The sequence below is a fragment of the Lichenostomus cassidix genome, chromosome 4 (genome assembly GCF_008360975.1).
Source record: "Lichenostomus cassidix isolate B80296 chromosome 4, HeHo_3.0, whole genome shotgun sequence".
NCBI classification, from domain to species: domain Eukaryota; kingdom Metazoa; phylum Chordata; class Aves; order Passeriformes; family Meliphagidae; genus Lichenostomus; species Lichenostomus cassidix.
Window position 1 is genome coordinate 70,540,758 of NC_139484.1, and position 15,326 is coordinate 70,556,083.

The 15,326-nt window shown below is 52.8% G+C and overlaps 1 protein-coding gene across 1 annotated transcript; it reads right to left on the reverse strand.

Moving 5' to 3' along the window:
- Window positions 1-2,251: 2,251 nt before the first annotated feature.
- Window positions 2,252-4,949, reverse strand: NKX3-2 (NK3 homeobox 2). Its single transcript, XM_085059831.1, has 2 exons — window positions 4,324-4,949; window positions 2,252-3,872 (listed from the first exon to the last, which is right to left on the reverse strand). Exons 1-2 carry the CDS (start codon window positions 4,718-4,720, stop codon window positions 3,394-3,396), a joined length of 876 nt encoding a protein of 291 aa, XP_084915957.1. The 5' UTR covers window positions 4,721-4,949; the 3' UTR covers window positions 2,252-3,393.
- Window positions 4,950-15,326: the final 10,377 nt, after the last annotated feature.

Sequence of the window (15,326 nt, forward strand, 5' to 3'; positions counted from 1 at the left end):
TTTTTCCATTACGAAAAGATAAAGGAGGTAGAGAGTTTGCTTTATATTTCAAAAATCAAAATTTTAAAGAAAAACAGGAACAGAAAGGCCTCAAATTCCAGAAAAATCAATTAAATTATCGATTAAATTTTCCCAATATTAAATACTGATGTTTCTCAAATATTGGGTTTTGTCAACGTCAAAACAAGACACTGTCAACGTGTAAATATCCGATTTTAAACACCAGTTCTAAAATTCTGGGCAACTTTACTCGGATCATCTTTTCCAGCAACTTCTATCTCTAGTAAAATGCATGTTAGTTTTACTTGATTCAAAGAAAAATAGTTTGATAGTTTATTTTGTGTCTGTTACCCAGCGTTTCAACCCGAGGAATCTCTAATAACCGACGCTTCCTTTTCATATCAGGGAGTTTCCCTACAGCACTACATCCGTTAGCAAGCCCCATCAAAATAATACAACACGGTGATCTACAGGGAAAAAAAAAAGGTTTAGAAATAATCCTGTCCCTGGAACAGGGAGTCCGACAGAAACCACAGGCGGCTTTGCCGAAAGCCGTCCTCACTGGGGACAAAACCTCCGCTGGTGTGAACTGTCTGATCGAACCTGAGGTGGGAGTCAGCGACTCGATGTCTTGTAATGGGGCTACAGGCAGACAAACATCCCCAGGGCCAGAAAAAACCAAACTGCGGGGCAGCAGTGGCACCTCTTTACTTCCCTGATGCACTGGAGCCCAGATTCTACCATCCAAAAGTTTCGTTTTCCCAGGAAGGAAAGAGTTGGGCATGTCAGGAGGAAATGGTTCCAAGATATTAAATTAAAAAAAAAAAAGAAAAAAAAAGGAAAGAAAGAAAGAGACATGAACTTCACGGTAGGGCCAAATAAATGTCAGTACTCCCGCATCTGCCAAGGGACCTCTGCATCTGGAGCTCTCCTTTCGGCAGCAGGACCGCCGACACACCAGGCAGAGCAAAACCTAGCCCAAGGCATTTCTCCCGGTGTCGCGACGGCTGCCGGTTTTGGGAACAGAGAGCTCGTTCCCAGCCCGTGCCGAGGCTGGAGCAGCCCACGGGGAGCCGCTGCCGCCCCTGTCCCTGCCGCCGAGTGCTGCTGGGGGTCCCAGCCCGGGGACATCTAACCTGCGGGGTGCCCGAGCCTGGGGACAGCGAAATGACAGCAAGGACGTGCTGGAGCGAGGGGCTGACAGGGAAACAGCCCAGCTGCGCCTTGGGGCGACTAGCAAGCACAGCGGGCGGGAAGCGCTGGGGCAGCAGAGGCTTCCTGCAAGCCATTTCGCGCTCGGGAGCCGCCGCGAAAGCCGAAAGGTTCCCGCGAACCAACGGGAAAGGAAAGGAGCCGGCGGTGAGGAAGAATCAGCGGCGCCCAGGCAACGCGCCGCCCGTGAGCGTGGTCCGAACAGGGCTCCATCGGCGGAGAGAAACAACTGCAGCCACCGCTGGGTCAGCTCCCTCCGAGCGCCACTGCCCGGCCCCGGCCCCCGGCTGGAGCTGCCCACCCCATGGCACGCTGTCCTCCCCTTCGGCCAGCACCGGCCTCGGCAGGGATGAGCCGCCAGGACCGTGCCGAGGGTCCGGGCTCGCAGCAGAGGCTTGGAGGAGTCAGTCCAAGGCGGGAGGCTGCCCCAAGTGGCTATCGCGGTTGTGTCGGGATACAGACGGCCTCGGCAGCTCCGTCGAGGACTGCGAAGCCTCCTCTCGCAGCCCAATCCTCAGCCCGCGCCCCTGGTCTCCCCGCCAGGCTCCAGCAGAGCGAAAAAATCTACCGACCCACGCACTGTCCCCGGGATCCGCCAAGGTTTTAGAGGGACACGGCCCGTGGCAGAGGGGCCACAGCCTGCACGGAGAGGCCGCCATCGACCGGGAAAAGCAGTTCGAGGTCTCAGTGGCTCCTCCGACTGCACGGCGTCCTCACCGCTACCGGCAGCCGTACATTCAGCCAGCGACCCCAGCTCTCCGGCAGACGGGGGATCGCTCCACCCGGGACAGGCGTTACCAAAGCAGTGTTTGAGGTGCCCGGCCACAGCTCCTGGGCCCTCTCCGGCTCCCATCGAGGGAAGAGGCATCGGCGCTGCATGGTGCAGCCGGGCAAGGCGGCCCAGATCCTCATCGCCTGCCTCCGTGCAAGTGGGAAAAGGAGGGATGGGGTCTGAGCTACAGCCTGAGGTCTGCTGCGGGGAAAAAAAATCGCTGGGGAAATCAGTGTCTGCTCTCAGGAACGACACAAGCAGCAGAGGTAAGTGTTCAACTAAAGTTTATAAATTAAAAAAAAACCAACAAAACAAGTACAGCGGGTAGCTTACAAACATTCACAATTCATTTGAAGTAAATAATCTAGTTGAGTGCACAGTGCCATTAAAAGAGAAATGGAGGGGGGGGAAAAAGAAGGGGAAAAAAAAGCAACGAGTTACCTTGGAAGAGACTGTAATTACATTGCTGAGCAGATTAGAAATCCCTACCCCTGAAGGAGAGGTCTGCAGAAGAATCATAAAAGGCACTGATGGTATTAAAGTTTCCCGTTACATCGATTCCTTAAAAAAGCCTGACTAGAAATATTCACATTGAATATAAAAATAATAACAACAACTTTAATACATCTGGAAAGTGCGAAAAATCCGTAACTCCTCCCTCCCCGAACACGGAAAGATCTCAGGAAAAAAAGGAAAACAAGAAGTCAGGAGTTTCAATATAAGTCTCACCCTTTTGTGACATATTTATCCTTTGCCAGGGGTCATGGAGTACAGGAATAACATGGGCAAGAAGAGCAGGGGGGACCTGAAAGAGGCTTCCTTACATTCAGCACCATACAAGGCACACTCAGTTTGCAACAAGTTGGAAGACCAAGGACTCAGACGACAAAAATAATCTTCCTTACAATCCACCGAGGGAGTCCTTGATCTCCTCTTTTGAGCTGCATTTGGTTTTGCGGGTTGTACTTTTTTTTTCCTCTCCTTTGTTTTCTCTTTCTTTTTCTCCACACAAGATCGAGTCTCTACCAATCCGAAGCAAAATAAAACAAACAAAAAGTCTACACCAAATACACTGACAACATGGATACCATGAACAAGTTGTGCCGAATTGTGAGAGTCCTCGGCTGGAGGAGTGGGGATGGGGTGAGGGCCAGGGTGGGGATGGCCAAGAAGTCCTACGTTGAAAGAGAAGAGGGTGAGGAACCATCCAAAAATATTAATAATAAAAATAACAATAAAATAATAATAAATACTGTCCAAGGCACTGAGAGCTGCAGCTGAGGCTCTGCACTTGAGAAGCTGAATGGATGGATTGATGGACTGGGGGGTGGCAGAGGGAAGATGGGATTCCTGGCTGCCAGTGTGTATGGTGGGGCTGTCGGGGCCGGGGGGTAATGTATGTGTGCCTCTCACTGCGTGCCGGCGGCTGCGGCGCAGGTGGACAGAGCCCACCCGGGAAGGCAGTAGTAGGGGTAGTAGTAGGATGGCTGGAGGGAGAGCAGCGAGGGCGGCCGCAGCACCTCGCCGGGGTGGTACTGTCTCTGGTCGTCGCGCACCAGCACCTTGACGGCCACCTTCTTGGCGGCGGGGGCGGCGGCCAGCAGGTCGGCGGCCATCTGCCGCCGCTTGGTCTTGTAGCGCCGGTTCTGAAACCAGATCTTCACCTGCGTCTCGGTGAGCTTCAGCGAGGCGGCCAGGTCGGCCCGCTCGGGCCCCGACAAGTAGCGCTGGTGGTTGAAGCGCCGCTCCAGCTCGAAGACCTGCGCGTGGGAAAAGGCTGCGCGGGAGCGTTTCTTCCGCGGTTTCGGAGCCGCTGCCGCCTCCTCCTCCCCCGGCAGCAGATTCCCGCACTTGCCCGCTCCGTCCTCCTCCTCCGGGGGGCTGCGATCTGCGGTCAGGGCGAGAGCACGGCGGTCAGGGCAGCAGGCACCGGGTCAGCGGCATCCCCACTCCTCGCGGGGCCCGCACCCGCGCTCAGGCGGCCAGGCGCGCTCCCTGCGGCCAGTCCGCAGCGACGGGGCGACTGGAGAGCCAGCCAAGCCGCTGCCCGCCCCGTCGCCGGGACAGCCGCCGCCGGCAGCCGGGGCTTCTCGCTCTCCTTTAAGCGCCGGGCGCCCTGGCGGGCTGCGGGCTCAGCCCGGCCAAAGGCCCTCCCCGATCCGCCCTCCCTCGCCCCGCGGGACGCGTTTCGGGTTTTTTCTCCCCCCGGCACAACCCGAGCCCGTCGCACAACCCCGGGGGGCGGCAGAAAGCCACGATATCTCCCGTTCCCGGCCCACCGGGGCCCTCTCGCCCTCCTCGCACGGGTGCGGAGGAGCCGCCATCGGGGCCGCCCCTACCTGAGACGGCGGCCGACATCTCGCTGTCGCTGAGGCCGGCGGCGTCCCGCTCCGCCGCCTTCGGGGGCTGCGCCTCCTCCGCCGCCAGCCGCCCCCCTCCCGTGGCTTCCGCGGGGCGTGCGCTGCCACCGGCGCCCTCCTCCTCGGAGCGCCGCTCGCCCTCGGGGTCCTCGCTGAGCGCCGAGTCCGAGTCCCAGCCCGCCGGCGTCCGCAGGGCCGGGGCGCGGGCGGCGGGCGCGGGGAGCGGCGGGTCCTCGGCGGCGCCGCACAGCCGCCAGCCGCCGGCAGCCCCCGGGGGCGGCGGCCGCCCCGCCGCGTGGCGAGCGCGCTCCTCCTTCTTGTTGAGGATGGCTTGGATGGAGAAAGGCGTCAGGGCGTTGCCGCCGCGGACGGACATGGCCCGGCGGCGGGCGAGCCCCGCGGGCGAGCAGCGGACCGCGCCGCGCCTTCAGCTGGGCGACCGCATCGCCGGCCGCCGCCGCGCCGGTGCCGGGCCCTGTTCTGCCGCCGGGAGGGCGGGCGCCAGCGGGAGCAGCCTCTCTGCGCCACTGCCGGCCCGCCCGCCCATAGGGCCGGGGCCGCCGGGGCCACCGCGCTGCGCCGGGCGCCGCCGCGGGTCCCTGGCGGCGCGGCGCTGCCTCCGCCCCGCTCTGTCCCGCCCCCGCCCGCCCTCCGCTTTTTCTGCCGGCCGCGCCGCCATCCCTCACGGCCGCCTGACAGCGCCGGCCCCGCGCCTTCCCATTGGGCAGCCCCCGCGCGCCCCGCCCGCCCATTGGCTCCCGCCGCGGGGCGATGCGGCTCCGCGGGGCGCGCGCCGGGGCGCGCCGCCTCTTAACCCCTTGCGGCCCGCGGGGCACCCCGCGCCCGGGCCGGGGAGACCCGCGGAGGGACTGTCCCTCTGCACGCAGAGAGCGGCGGGTCCCACCTGGCCGCTGTGCGATCGTGGTCCAGAGGTGTTTCGGGTGTTTGTCCCCTCGCCGCGCCTCAGCCGAGCGCTGCAGCCTGGCGCCGGGGAAAGGCGCGGTGCAGACGGGGAGAGTGCCGAGGACGGGACCCCCGCCGCAGCCCGGCGCGCACCGCTGCGCGCCGCTCGGGAACAGCCTCGGAACTCGTTCGTTTGCGGTCTGCCGGGGCCGAGGTGCCCAGCCCCTGCGGGTCTGTGCGCCCAAGCTCCCGGCCGCCCGCGCTCTCGGGGTAAACGCAAAACAGCCGCGGCCGGTTCTGGAAAATGCGCTTTTCACCATTGCGTTTGTTTAAAAACATGGTCGGGTTTATATCAAGTACGGTCTTCTGTCCATGGGGCTTTTAAAGCCCGTATTAGGAAAGCAATTTCTCTCAGATTAAACTCTTTTCCCTAAACGATGCTTTCCCTAAAGGAAAACGGCCCTGCACAAGGAGCTTTTGGAAACTTTTGCACGCACGTGAATTGTATATATGCGACTCGTTGCCAAAACAACAATATGCCCCCAAGCATCGTGCTTTTCTCTTTTTCAAATAGTGTTGGCATTCTCGGAGCTCATAAAAATACCGGCGAGGGTATCAAGCAGGTACACGAGAAATGAAACGCCTGCGCTTCAGGAACAGGGGTGTTCGGTGCCGAGAGAACGCGGCAACATCAGCAGATAAAGCACATGGAAAAGATAGCCGCAAACCCGCTTTCCCCCGTGAGCTAAATTCCCAGGGTGTCACTGGGCTTCTCCGCAGGCGAGTGGCCACCGCCAACACCTCCCTGCTGGATCTCACAGAGATGAGCGTCTGTTCGCAGTAGACTACGGAGCGACGGTAATTGATTATCAACGACTGTGGCACGAATTAAAAGTTTTCAATCAGAATTCTTTTAAAATAAGTCAATAAAATAAATAATCCCTCTTTCATACGCAGCACGAAGATGGGGAGAATCTCTCCTGACCAAGCGAGAACTGGCTTTATCTTTCTGTACAGATTCAGACCGTTTTAATAACCTTGCTTGGACTCACTTTTTACCTAGGTATTTCCACGAAAGCCATCGCTTTGCCACCGCAGACTTCGGTGTCACGATACACTAAGAAAATATCCAAAGGGGAATTTTTAAGAGCTGGAGGTAAACAAGAAGCATCTAGGTAAGCTGCGATAAATCCACTTATGAGAAGATACATGGTGGGGGGGCTAGGAAGGGTGCCTTGCACGAGTATTTTAAAGGCTGCTTAACAGCCAACAGATGAAATTAGGGATGTCAGAAGAGCTGCGTGGCCTCAGACACGGGGACAGAAGAAGGGCTCCGAGCTTGCAAGGGGAGCGCCTGGAGGTGCGGGTCGGGAGGGTCGTGGTTTGGGTTGACGGCCGGAAAGGGGCTCGGGGCACGGCGGAGACAGGGGGCTCCGGCCAGGGAGTCTCTTTTAAAAGTCGGGCTCTGCTCAGGTGCGGCAGAGCGCCGAGAGCCAGGCGGAGCGGGAAGCTGCCGGGGAGGGCGAGCTGCTCTCCCGCTGCAGCCTCCCTCCGAGCTCCTGCACGGGGAGCTTCCAGCCCACGAAGACCCTGATTTAAGGGTTTAGTGCCCAAGCTGTTGAAAATACCTGCAGTTGGTTTAGAGTGGCTGTAATTCTTTGCTAATTTACTCAGCTCTCCCCCCGCTCACACATTTCCTTTCCTCTTTTCTTTCTTAACTTTTTTTCCTCCTCCGCCTCTCGGGCGATCTCTGCACCCTCTTTTCGATCAGAAAACCTCTGTTTGGGGGAGGAAATGCCTGGGAAGAGGCCGGGAGGAGAGCGCGGCGGCGGGGGCAAGGCGCAGGGGAGCGGCGGGAGGCCGGGCAGCGCCGGGCCCGGGGGCCAGCTGGGTGGTCCCGCCTCGCCCGGCCCCCAGCCCCGCCGAGGAGACGGGCAGCGGCAGGGAGGGCAGGAAGGAGGGATGGATGGGGCAGAGCGGCTGCCCGGCTGTGCTCCGCGCTGGTACGGGGCTGGCAGCAGGCTCCGGCCGCGCTCCGCCGGGCAGCACCGGGGGGCACGGGCTGCCGGCTGGGTGTGAGGGACACAGGGCCTCCTCCGAGTGTGGGAGGGAGAAGCCGGGATCGAACTCTCCCGGCTGGAAAAGGCTCGGAGGGGACCGGAGGACGCAGCGGTGCGGGCGGTCGAGAGGCAAGGCAGCGCCTGCAGCGGGGATGTGTGCGGGACACGATTCCCGCCGTGCCTGCCCCGACAGGGGCTCCGTGCTCCCGTTCCTCGCCGTCTGGGAGCGGCCAAAAGCCACAATACACAGCAGTATACCGTAATACACGGATTCGCCTTTCACCGACGTGTATTACATCGCAGAGGGAGAAAGCCCAAAGTGCGCCGTGCCCCAGAGCTGCCTCTCCCCGCGCCCAGCGGAGAGCCCGGCCGGCTATCCCGGGAGCCCTGCTCGCTGTCCCGGGAGCCCGGCTGGCTATCCCGGGAGCCCTGCTCGCTGTCCCGGGAGCCCTGCTCGCTGTCCCGGGAGCCCTGCTCGCTGTCCCGGGAGCCCTGCTCGCTATCCCGGGAGCCCGGCTGGCTATCCCGGGAGCCCGGCTCGCTATCCCGGGAGCCCTGCTCGCTGTCCCTCTCCTGCCGCTTCCCCGCGGCCGGGCTGCCCCACCTAGAGGCGGCCTGGCCGCACTGCCCGCCCGGGGCTCCCCTCGGGGCTGGGCTTGTCCCCTCGGGGCTGGGCTTGTCCCCTCGGGGCTGGGCTTGTCCCCGCCCGGGGCTCCCCTCGGGGCTGGGCTTGTCCCCGCCGGCCCGGGGCTCCCCTCGGGGCAGCGGTGACAGCGGGGCTGGGGTGGTCAGGGCACAGCCCCGGTGCCCGCTATCCAGTGCCAAACCACGGCGTGAGCTGGCTAGCAGGAGCGGAGCTTGCCCGGCTGCAGTCGGAGGTGGCTTCCCGCAGCCACCTGAGCCGTTCTGCTAGCCAGGTGAGAAGCTCACAGAAGCACCGCATATGACATGTGGGGTGATGAGATGCAGAAAGATGTGTTCTGCTCCCGGGCAGCTTATCAAGGCCTTTTTATCACATGTGAAAGGACAAAGGTGGCTGCAAAACCTTAAAAAAGCCTTTGTAAAGAGAACACATTTTCTACATAATATATAAAGTTGTATAAAAAGACCCAGATGATCCCCTGAGTGGGAGAACATTGCAGTGGGAAAAGGAAATGTTATAACTTTTCCTTCAGGGCAGGATTTGCCCAGTATGGGAAAATAATTAGTGGTGTAATCTCCATGTGCCAGTTCTGGGGCAGAGCCAAGCTAGCACAGTACCACTTCAGCCTTCCAAGCTCTTCTCAGCTCTGAGGCAGGCCAAGGAGTTTCATGGCCAGGGGCTACCACACACTGTAGCCCTCTTGGCAGCACCTCCCAGAGCCTGCATGGTGGTAGGTAACACTTTTGCCATACCTTATTAGAGGTGAAATTTTCCCTAAACAGAAGTTGTCTCCCTGAGCTAGTTTGCCTCTTGATGTACTCAGAGCAGTGCAAATCCTTGCTGTGTCTCTTGCTGGGTCTTCCAGGGGCTTAGGCAGAAGATGGCAGTGCTACAAACAGTGTTTCCTTCTATGAGGAATTTTAATCCCTTGCTGGTGATGGGGAAGATTTTGTCCACGGCTTTTACCTTGTGCTTCCCTCTGGCTGTGCAACAAAGGCACATAAACATGTCCTGGACAACTTGCTGGTTTTGCAGGAAAATCTTAGGTCATCTGCTTTTGAACAGGTTTTGACTCTATTTCTTAAATAATAACAATTGATTTCCAACAAATGTAACTGTAACTACATGGTAGGTGACAGCTGTACATCTCCAAACCACATTCCTGCCAGGATTTCTCTGTATATTTCATGGCCTCATATAAGTAACTGCTGCATCATTCAGTCAGCAAATTGCTTTTTCAGTTGGCATCAGGATTGTGTATTGTTGCTGAGATGTCAACTGTAAGATGCTTCTGTATTCGAGTGAGAGAAGGACAACCAAGACAGAAATTGGAATGACTTCTAGAATTCAACTGAATATGTACAAATATAATACAGGCAGTGAGAACTTTAATCTCACTAACTTGACAACCTTTTAGCAAATTTGCCCAGTGAGTTTTTATAGCTGCTTACATATATACAGTGACACAATTTCTCCCAGTCTTATTGCCCAGAGATGCTGTTTCTGGGAAAACCAACCCAAATCTCCCTCTTGTTGCTTCATCTTTACACTAAGAAGTGAAAGTTTGCCATGCAGAGTTTACCAAGTTTGAAAAGTTTACCAAGCATGAAAATAAAGTTTACCAAGCATGAAAATAAAACTACCAAGATTTAATTTCACTGCATGATGGTTTCTCCTAAATTATTCCTCCTTGCAAGACCTTGAAAAGAAAAAGGCAAACGATGGGCTGTGTAACCATGTCATGCTCCCAGGAAGGAGTGAAGCTGTACAATTGTGTCTGATGCTTAGCTCCAGGAGGCAACAAGTTCTGTACACATTGAGAGCCCTGACCCACAACCACCTTCAGGCACCACCAACTTTTGAAATAAATCTTCTCTTTGACTGTCTCCTTATTTTTATGATAGGTTTCATATTAAAGAAATAAATGGCTATATATTCCTCGTTGTCTGATGTAGTTACCTGTAGGATGGCAATACAATCTGGATAAGATCAGCTAAAAAAAAGATAAGAAAACAAACAAACAAACAAACAAAAAAAATCAGCATATGCAAGTGGTGCTTCTTGTAGTCATGAATTAAAGCTTTTGTAGACCCTGTACTTAGCTTTTAATCTGTTTTATTTGCAGTCCCTGAGAGGAAAATTGAAGTAGAAACAGATCAAAATACTTATATCATGTGTGTGAGTCATTCATACAGTGTATCTATTTGTGCTGGATTTTTTCTTATTTAGTAGAACATTTTAATGACTATTCACCATATTACAGTAGATGCATTTGCTGTGTGCAAGTCTCTAGGCTTTTAAGAACACTCCTAGCACAGATTAATCATGTTTATTTGGTACAACTTCATATGATATCCAGGTTTCCTTTACCACTGGTCTTCCATCTATATAGAAGTCATAATCTTCCTTACTTTTTGTTTGAATAAGTTGAGCTCACTTTTCACATATGAGGGATTAACTTGGCAATTAAATCAATGGCTATGTTGGGGTAACATTTAAATATTTTTATTTCTTCTGATGCTTAGGTAAATCAAGTGAGCCTCTCAGGATTCTGGCACTGTTTACATTTCTAAAGTGATTTTATATGTTTGTCTAAGAGTCACCTCTTTATTGATAGCAAGTCAATAGTCATTTTACAGCAATGTTTCTATCTCTTTATTATTCATATCAGGAGTAGACACCCACCAAAGTTAAAATCTGGGGGTGTTTGTAACTTATCTGTTATACATTTACACAGACCACCAATTACTCAAAAATTTCAGAATTTGAGATCAAGGACTTGTTTGTTTCACATCCTCCTCACACTGAATAGGAAGCCTAGACTGCAGAGATAGGATGTGGAGTTTCTCTGTGTCCTGGGCAGTCTCCTGCATGCAGTGCTGGCTGTTGGGATGCTGCTCTGAGGAGCAGACCTGGCTCAGGAGCTCCTGTACTCACTCAGGTTTCTCAAGCACGGTGTGATGCAGAGATGAGAATTGTGGAATATCTGTCCTGTTTTGGACCCAGACCCGTGTGATTGACTTCATTGTAGGGAAATCAGAGGTGTGAGAGCTCCAGCAGCTGCCCAGGGGGATGGTTCTGGTCCCCAGGAGCAGCCCATCGTGCTCCCAGGCAGAGAAGGAAGCGAGCAGTTTAGACCAAGAGTGTCATTCCATGGTAGCTCTGTTCTTTGCAGGGACCTCTGGCTCTCTGAGAGCACTGTGACACCTCTGGTGGCACGAAGGGCCCCAGCTCTGACACTGTGGGACAGGGTGCTCATGCCTGCAGCTGCCTTGCAAGCTCTCCGTGCTGGTCTTGCCCTATAACCTGTGGTGGAGCTGCCAAGCCAAGCAGCTTGAGCATGGAGACCTTGGATCCAGCACTGAGTTTATGAAGTTCAGGCAATTAGCAGCTTCACTGTGTGAGTTGTTTCCGCTGGCAATGATTTTGTATGTACAGTGACTGTATGTTTCATCTGAACACAGCTTTTACATTAAATCACTAAATCTTTTGGCTTGCCCAGTGAGAATACAAATACTTACATAAACTTCACAAATAAATTAGTGACTCTGTTTTGTTCAGTGCACCTGCAGGTTTAATTGGCTGCCTGAAAATTACAGACCAAAAAAGCAAACATGGCACAAGTTGTCTGCAGGCATTACAGGCAATTGTTCCTATTTTCTCAATGTTTCTTAAAGGAAAGAGACTTTGAGCATGTCACTTGTGGCTACAAATAAGCACCCTATCTTGTCCTTATGACTCTCAGTTCTGTCCTCTCAGAATGTCTTTCTCCATTAGATTTTTTTTGGTTTTTGTTTTGTTGCCTAATTTTAAATATTCTGAATTATAGGTTGTCTCCTGAGTAGGTTCTCAAGGTATTCCTGTCATACAAGTAGCTATTTCTAGAATTTATTCTAGACATTTTTTGGGATTTATCTACCAGAAAAAAAATAATAAAGCAGGTGACAGATGACAAATAAAAATGTGTAATATTGCAAAAGCAGTTTGTACTCTACCCATTACATGCACAGGTATAAATGAGATGGTTGGAGAAATATCCACTACTAAAGGATTCTTGTGACTTAGTGGAAAACTCTTGTGATGTGAGAGGGACAGAAATGTAGGTAGACAAAACATCAGTTATGGACTCCTTAGAAAACCCAGAAAATCCTTCTATTTCTCCAGGTTTTTCACAACAAAAGAATACAGAAATATGTCTGCAAGTGAAACAGAGAACTAGAAGAATGCTGTCTGGAAAGACATTTTGGTAATACTTCCAAGATTGTAAATTGTGATATCCTGCTCTGTGGAAGAGGTTATTTTTGGCAGGGCAAATGAGAGCTCTCTGCTCTCCCTACTTTGGAAGGTGGGTAGTCTGTGGTGTGACCTTCTGGTGCTTTATAGTGTAATCTGTATTTTATGAGAGCTGATTAACAATTCCACACTTTTATCCATGCACTCTTAGCATTCCAACCCTGTACAGGACCATAGTAAACTGCTGCCTGTAGGAAGCATTAAAACACAGTATTCAGTCAAAAATGTTGCTATCAACTCTCCTTTCACATCTCTGGAGGACTTCAGATGTGTCCATATTTCTTTCACACTCTGTACACTCTGTGCAACACCTCTCTGTCAAAGACCTTTGCACCAGTGTTATTCTTCATAGCTCCAAAAAGATGTCTGCAGTATAGTCTTTTGCAAAACAAGTAACAAAGCTGTTGTAGTCCAAGATCTTTGTCCCAATGTGATGATTTGGTCTGTCCAGCTGAACATTGCAAACAGGGATGGTATGTATGTCTATGGATCACTCACTGATATCTGTTTCTCTGACTTTACCCATAGTTATCATGCAGGGGACAAAAATCTCCCACAGGCAAAGGACCTTCATGTACAACAATATTTCTATCACAGGGTTAAATTTATCTATTTTTTTGTCTCCTCAATGTCTAACAAACCTCTGCAAGCATAAGGTGTGTTGACCCTGAATCCCTGTGAGCTGTTGGCAGGCTCTGGAAGAGCAGCAGCATGCTGGAGGGAAGAGTGGACATCCTGCAGTCTGGAGGATATGGAAGAGCTTTCCAAGCCCAAATGCCTTGCTCCTTGGTCTGCATACAGCAGGTGCACCACCACAGCTCCTAGGGCTACTGGCTAACACATGGTGGCTTCCAAAGCAGGCCCAGGCAGCTCAGGTACCCTCTTTGGTGTAAGGTAACAACTGCTTTTACAGAGACTATATTAAGTGTCAGAACACCTGGATAATGAGACAGTGAGATCCTTCCAGTGAGGAGGAGGCAAGTCCAGCAGCTGTGGAACTGGAAAGACAAATCAGTGTCATGACAGGGATCTGTGCATTGCTCTGTTCCAAAAGCCCCAGCCCTCTGGACATGGTATGTGGGAGTGGTACTTGTGAGCATCACAGTGCCACACAAGCATTTAATAAACTACTTTTCAAAAAGTGTTGATTCTGAGACTCATGGTAAGATCAGCTTTTGAATATATTGGGTTGCTGCTGGCTGTAGCTTGCTTAGAAACAAATCCTTTGTCGTGTGACCCAGCATCTGGGCCCCAGCCCAGAAAAATCCCCTGTGCATTTTCTCCAAGAGGCAGAGAGTGTTCAATAATTTCCTTGAAGAACAGGCTTTATTTTCCCACCTGCTGGCTCAGCTGGTTTTTGATATTGAGTCTTTTTCTTTGCTGTGGTCTGGAACTCTTAAAGGTGATTCCAGTCACATCGGAGTTAACTGAAAGAAATGAGGAATAAGGATGGCTAATGAAAAGGGGATTATGATTGCTCTGCTTGATATTTGCACAGCTTCTCTCATCATATTGACTCTCAGAGGCTAGTACAAATCAATTAAAGGCCCCTAGGTGAAGTCTAACCTGGTTCAATGTGAGTACATCCATGTACTTTTTCACCCAAAGAAGTTCTTGGTCATGGCAAGAAGACTGAGAGGAGGGAAGAAGGGAGTTGAAGAAAGGACTTTTTAAGAAATAAAAGGAGGACAAGGGCAATGGGAGAGGTCATATATCATGTGATTCAAGAATATGCAACAAACTGATGAGGGAAAGGGGAAGGGGAAGGGGAAAGGGGAAAGGGGAAAGGGGAAAGGAAAGGGAAAGGGAAAGGGAAAGAACAAGGAGAGAGGAAAGGAAGGAGAACTGAGGTCTGAGAGGGACCCTGTGAGAGAATTGAAGCACATGGGTGGGAACAAATGGACATTGAGCAGAGAAAGACAGGTCAGATGAGAAGTGAGAATGGTGGGAATTAGACTGGAAAAGTGCTAGGAAGAGTGGGCTAGAAAATGAGAGAAATGAGAAGGACTTAAGGAAGGAAACAGCAGAATGGAATGCATGGCTTCTATTAAATCACCAAATCTAACTCATTACACTTGAGAAATAAAAAAAAAAATTAAATGCACTGTTCCTGAAGTATTTTGATGTGCCCATAAATATAGACCCATGTTATATGGAATTTAATATTGTATCTATGAACACAGCACTGTGTGGACTTGGACTTTTGCATGGTACTGTGCACAGTGTTCTCCTGGATACAGAGTTGAAGGAAGGTGTTTGCTCTGAAAGTGGTGAATCCTTCCTGCGCCGTGCAGGGCGGCAGCTCAGGGGGAGCTGCTGGGTGGCTCAGGGTACCCGGCAGTGGTGGCCCAGCACCATGGCTCGCCAGCCGCCCCTGCTGCTCTCTGGAGCACTCTGGGTCTCGCCCAGCCTGCCGCAGGCTCTGTGCGCCCCGGGCAGGAGGGGATGCTGCCTGTGCCCGCCGCGCTCCCTGCAGCCTCCCGTTGCCATCTAGCGGCTCTTGTAGGACTAGCTGTGCCTGGAAAACAGGTTTTCCCCAACCAGATGGACGCCCAGCAATTGCTTTTCTGGAGAAGATTTTCACGATTTGCCCCCAAAGGCTCCTGAGCGACTTGCTCAGAAGCACAGGGTCTGATGCTTGCAGTGGAGAGAGGTCCCTTTCGGCAACACCCAGAGTCTGGTTGTGCTTTGCAATTAGACAGGCTATTCACCTGCCTTCTAGGTGTGCATTGTACACAAGGGGAAGGCTGGGAAAGTCTCAAAGGCAGCCGAGTGAGACTTCAGCCCTGCTGGGCTGCCTCCCTTACTGGCAGATGGGAGCTCAGCAGCACCAGGATCTTCACCTCTCACTTTTAACAATTCTGGTTTTTTGCCATGGTATTTTAGTATGTTCACCCTTGCTAGATCCCAACCAGACCAAGACAAAATCGTGTAGCTGTTGGGCAAGCACAGAGCAAATATTGGTCCAATGGGTATATTGCACTGGCTCCATGCCATTCCTCTCCCCTGGTCCATGAGAACTGAAGGCATGGTGCAGATGGACAGTTTAAGACTGATGTCCTTGAGTGAAGCCAAAAGTAATT

Coding starts and splice junctions, on each gene's coding strand:
- NKX3-2 (XM_085059831.1), bottom strand. CDS start 4,720: ATGTCCGTCCGCGGCGGCAACGCCCTGACGCCTTTCTCCATCCAAGCC. Junction 3,873..4,323: donor GATGTCGGCCGCCGTCTCAG/GTAGGGGCGGCC, acceptor CCCTGACCGCAG/ATCGCAGCCCCCCGGAGGAG.